The following is a 5000-nucleotide window of genomic DNA, read 5'->3' on the forward strand; positions in this document are numbered from 1 at the left end:
CCAGATAATGTTAGAAATAATCTCTAAAATATTTAAAATTCAACAAAATCTTTAGGTCAGTTTTTCAGAAAAATAAGTTTTTTTGAAATGTTTGGCTAATTTCTTTTTTCACCTACAGAATTTTTTTAAATTTGAAAGACAAACGTTTTAAATTAATCTAAGTTAACATGCAAAAAATGAAAAAAATTCACCGTCCGGAAGCAGAGATATAAGCGAGTAAAGTTGCAAAATCAGGAAAAATGAGGGGGTTATAAGATCGGCATTTACGCATGCGTCACCCGCTCATTCGAGTGCACGCGCGAGTGAAGCTACAGGCCAACACAAACGGATTTAAGTGACCATGAAACCGTTTGTGTACAATTTTCGTTGTTTTCGTGAATAGGAGATGTCTATATATATTCCATATGTATAGGAATTAGAAGAAAGGTGAGCGAAACTGGCGGTATTTGTTTATTTCTGGTGACCCACTTTGAATCGTGAGCTGACGCGAGCAGCTTTTAGAATTGCGTGTGTGGCTTACGCGCGCGCGCTCAGCTGAAAACCCTTTCGAGCCTCCTTAAAGCTATTTACAAAAATTGTTGATTAATTATCTTCGAAAAATGCGTGGTTACCCCCAATTTTCTTTTTGGATTTCAATAACACTTGTTAAGATCTGCTTTCCCGCATAGTCAGGAAACCGCGCAAAAATACCATTGAATTAGTAGGCACCGACCTTAAAACTGTCTAGACGTTCCACAAGTCGACCTCACGAAAATCCCAGGAGAAAATGTTTTGGCGAGCGAAGCGTGATTTTTCGTACGCGAAGCGGATGAGCGAGCGACGAAGTCTCGAGAGGTCGACTTGTCGCGCTTGCAAGGTTTTCATATGCGTTTCGCTCCAAAAAGGGGATGACCTTATTCGCATGTCCTGCACTTGATGGCGCAATCCGACGAAAACAATCAAGCATGTTTGTTTCTCCGAAATCGAAAGAGGAAATTTGTTTACTTTTTGCTAAAGGTATCAGAAACAAAGACGAAATATGACGAAAGCTTATAATTATTTCAATCTCGAGTCGCTGCTTGGAAAGGAGATCTCTAGTGATACTTCTTTGGTTCAGCACTTCGTGCCGTAAATTGTGCTGATAGAAACGAACACTAGTTCGAAAGATAGGGAAAGCTTCGAATCGTCATGAAAGATCAGGTAGGCTTCAGGTGTAGGAGACGTGCTAGACCGGGAACAAAAGTAGAGATAAGCTTACATCTTAGTGATGCAATGACTCTCGTCGATGAAGACACTTTAATTTTTTTGTTTCAGTCGATGAAAATTGTGTCGATAGTTGTTGAGAATCGCCTCGGGAATTCCAACCACCACTTTATACCTAAGATTTAAAAATATGTTGTTTCTTATAGCTACAAATGACACTGTGATGCCACAAAATCAGTGGAACAATTACGAAGACGATAGCATTGCAATCCTTTCCAAGTAAACGATCAAAAGCGTACGGGGCTAGCTCAAAGGTCACGCTTTTCCCAGCTCCGGTTGGACAGACACAGACACGTCTCTGCAAGACAGATATGCTTGAATTGTTTTCCCCTGATAGTCGCGCAGTTCGGAATATCCTATGGCCTGAGGAGGAGTCGCTCTGACGAAGGGCTAACGCTCGAAACGTCAGCTTTTAGAATCTCTGTACGGTGGCCAATTTACATTATCAACTCCGTTTTTAGAAGACTTACGTTTGAAAGTCACGCTTTACTGCATATGGCAAATTTTGATTGACAACTCTATCCCCTGTGGTCCACGAGGACTACTCTGATTGGTCGAGCTCAGCGACCCGTTTTTGGGTCGCTATAAATTGGCGCCAATCGAGTATGAAAAGACCTTCGTCCCGCGCGTCATCTACATAAGACTTTTCGAAAGTCTCTCCGGAGAAAGTGCATCTTAGTAAATACTCTTGGTATCCAAAAAGAAAAATGGGAGTAATCATGCATTTGTTAGAGATAATTAAGGTTCAATTTTAGGAAGAACACCAAACATTGCCTTGTATTTTAAAGCTTTTTACAAATATTATTCATAAATTATCTTTGAAAACTGCGTGGTCACCGCCAATTTTCTCTTTGGATTTCAATAACACCCGACTTGTTAAGATCTACATTTCCTGCATAATCATAAACCGGGGCAAAAATACCTTTGAATTAGTAGGCACTGTCCTTAATGTGACCTGTTAACCCGTTCCGCTGCAATTATTTGACGACAGCGGAAAACGAAACCCTCGATTGGGATTTGAGCCTTTGAGTTTCAAAGGCACCGCAAGAAGATCGAAAAGATTCCTCACGCCCCCGCAATCAGAAAGAACCTAATAAAAGGAGCGGACTTTGAGAATGAATGTGTAGCTGCTGTAGGTTAATTCTTTATCGAACTTTCTGCCTTGAAAGCAAGAGCACTTGAAAACTGTTTGCTACATGGATGCGAGGAAAGCGCGTTTGTCGCATGATTGGAAAGTTTTGTTTCTTAGAAGTTTGTTTCGTGCTACGTGTAGTGTAGTTAAGCAGCGAGGGGTCCTCTCGAAGTGAAGTAACATTTTCGTGCCGTAACTGAGTATGTGAAAACGATTGATTGTACTAAGAGTTGATTAGTAGAAATGTTAGAGTCCTCTACTTACATATACTGTGTCAAATCCGATTTTGGTTGTACTGATGAAGTGACTTTGGATTAAACCGGTTGTTTTCAGCATTCTTTTCAAACCTTGTAAACTCCTTAGCATTTGGAAGGAATCCTTCTCCAGTCTATACTGGTTTCGTGACTAAAAGCTTTTAGCCATTTATTTTTTATTATTCTTTGTCTTCGTTACAGTCCCTTAGTCTATCATCTAATACTATTACTAGTTTTTAATTCTATAAATTTCGTCACCTCGTTAGCTACTGGGGAGTTCGGATTTAAAGTTTTCAAAGAGGTGCTACCGTTTAAGCTTTTGTCACAATTCACTGCACGTTAGGTCTTTATCGCGAAGTCAATTTTGAGTTGTATTCAAATACTGGTAATTCCTGGAGTAAAGAGAAAAAGGAAAACAGCCCCCGGCTAAGCAATAAAAAGGCAATTAATTCTTTGATTTCAATATCATGCACCTTGAATCATTGCCTAGAAGCTTCTTCAGAACATAGGCGAATATTATGCACTTTTTCCAAAACGCATTTTCTGTCTCCATACAGTAGGGAATTTGTTCCTTACTTATTTTATTTTTAATCTCAGTGCAATACCTTGCCAAACGGATGAATTACGAAAACAATGGCATGAAAGCTAACACAAAATGAAGCGGAAAAAAACAAACAAACATTTCGAATTCCTTTTAATCAATTTTGTAGCATCACACCATTATTTTGTTTATTGCGCAACGGAAAATTCGGTTTTCATGGTATTAGAATATTAAGGTGTCACATAATTGGAGCGTTCAGTTAAGGGAATCTGAAACATTCCGCGTTTGAACGACCCACGAGTGTATCATCGAGTGATTGTTGAATGTAAAACATACGTCTTATTTCCCATTATTCCGTATAATTTTTTTTCCTTTTTGCCTTTCCCAACAGCATATGATTCACATGAGAAAAAACGCAGCAGCTGTTATTTTCCTTGCGGGAATTTTGTTTGGTTTGATGTTAACTCCTGTACTGAGGCTGTTGACTGAGTTTCTAATAAACTCCTTCACACAAGAACCTGAACAGGAAGATGAAGGTTTGGGCAAAGATGAAGTAGATGAAGAAGTTGATGAAAATGGAGATGAAGAAAAAAAGAACAGATAGAAAGGCAAAACCAAAACAAAAAAATTAAAGATGCATGTTTATATGTAATAATTATTAAGTAATATACATCATGATGAGTCAGAAAAACATTTGTATGTTGTTTCAAGTCTCTTCTAAAGAACCAAAATTGTCCATTGAGCTTTGTTGGTAGAGGCAAATCTTATAAATCTGGCATTGTTATGTGACAAAAATGCTTTGTGGTGTGGATGGAACAGCAAAAATGGGGCAAAAGTGTTCTTGTTTGTTCGCCAGCTTTGATTTATGGCAGTAGACACTCGACAAAGAGCAGAAAGCGTCTCCTAAATATTTACCTCATTTCATACATTATATGTAATCTGGTGCATCAGCTTTTCAGATAACATTTCCCTCGTACAACCTAGGAAGATTTTGCCATCACCATTAGAAAATGAAAGTTGTGAATCAAGACTCAAATAAACATTTTGAATGAGGTTGTTGATGTTTCTATAATTCAGTTGAACCTGTTTCATTAAATGTTCATACAATCCAAGTTTTAGGATTGTAATTTTCGATTTTATTTGGTTAAATTCATTAGAACATATTTAGTAGAGGGAGACTGGTTATGAAACTCGGCGAACTTCAAAAAAACACATCTTTGTTTGCGATTTGAAAAGTCACGTGACAATGACCAGATTTGAATTGTCACGTGACAGTGACCCTGCACAACTATGGGTGCTTTTCATCATGCCTGACCATCAGGTCGAAGACCAGTGGCAGTAGTGTAGCAGCTCTCGTATAACGTAATTTGATTGGCTTGATACCCAAGCTTAAAACAAAGCAGTAATTCAGTGGAACTAACCAAGGAAAAATGGAACGACAGTTTTCATCAAAAGTCAATTTCCAACCGGACCGAAGCGTTCCATTTACGTTTCGACCGGAATTCGGTTACGTCACAGTGAAGTGGGACTGGAAAAAAGAATTTTTGTAAATGGAGCTGCACGTTTCGGTCGGACCGGACCGACCGGTCATCAAAGAGGACCACCTCCAGAGGTGATCCCAAATATTCCGGTCGGACCTTTCCCTTTGACTTGAGCCCGAAATTTCCGGAAATTATGACTAAATGGAAAGCACCCTATACGGAGTGTTACTGAGAATGGTATTTCAGGTTAGCGCGTTTATGATTTGTTTGGTTTTGGTGACCACGCTTGTTAAACGTGAGGTTAAAAAGTTCGTTTTGCCAAAAATCAGAGAAACGTATTTGATTGTGAG

The 5000-nt window shown here is 38.9% G+C and overlaps 2 protein-coding genes across 2 annotated transcripts in view; one reads left to right on the forward strand and one right to left on the reverse strand.

Moving 5' to 3' along the window:
• The window catches only part of LOC138008227 (thioredoxin domain-containing protein-like), an 18664-nt gene extending 14442 nt beyond the window's left edge, over positions 1-4222 (forward strand). The window contains exon 7 of the mRNA XM_068855486.1: positions 3561-4222. Within this exon, the coding sequence (XP_068711587.1) occupies positions 3561-3773 (213 nt within the window). The 3' untranslated portion in view covers positions 3774-4222. The remainder of the gene's footprint in view (positions 1-3560) is intronic.
• The window catches only part of LOC138008230 (uncharacterized), a 101961-nt gene that overhangs the window by 73524 nt on the left and 23437 nt on the right, over positions 1-5000 (reverse strand). The window lies entirely within an intron of this gene.

The sequence above is a fragment of the Montipora foliosa genome, chromosome 6, assembly GCF_036669935.1.
Source record: "Montipora foliosa isolate CH-2021 chromosome 6, ASM3666993v2, whole genome shotgun sequence".
NCBI classification, from domain to species: domain Eukaryota; kingdom Metazoa; phylum Cnidaria; class Anthozoa; order Scleractinia; family Acroporidae; genus Montipora; species Montipora foliosa.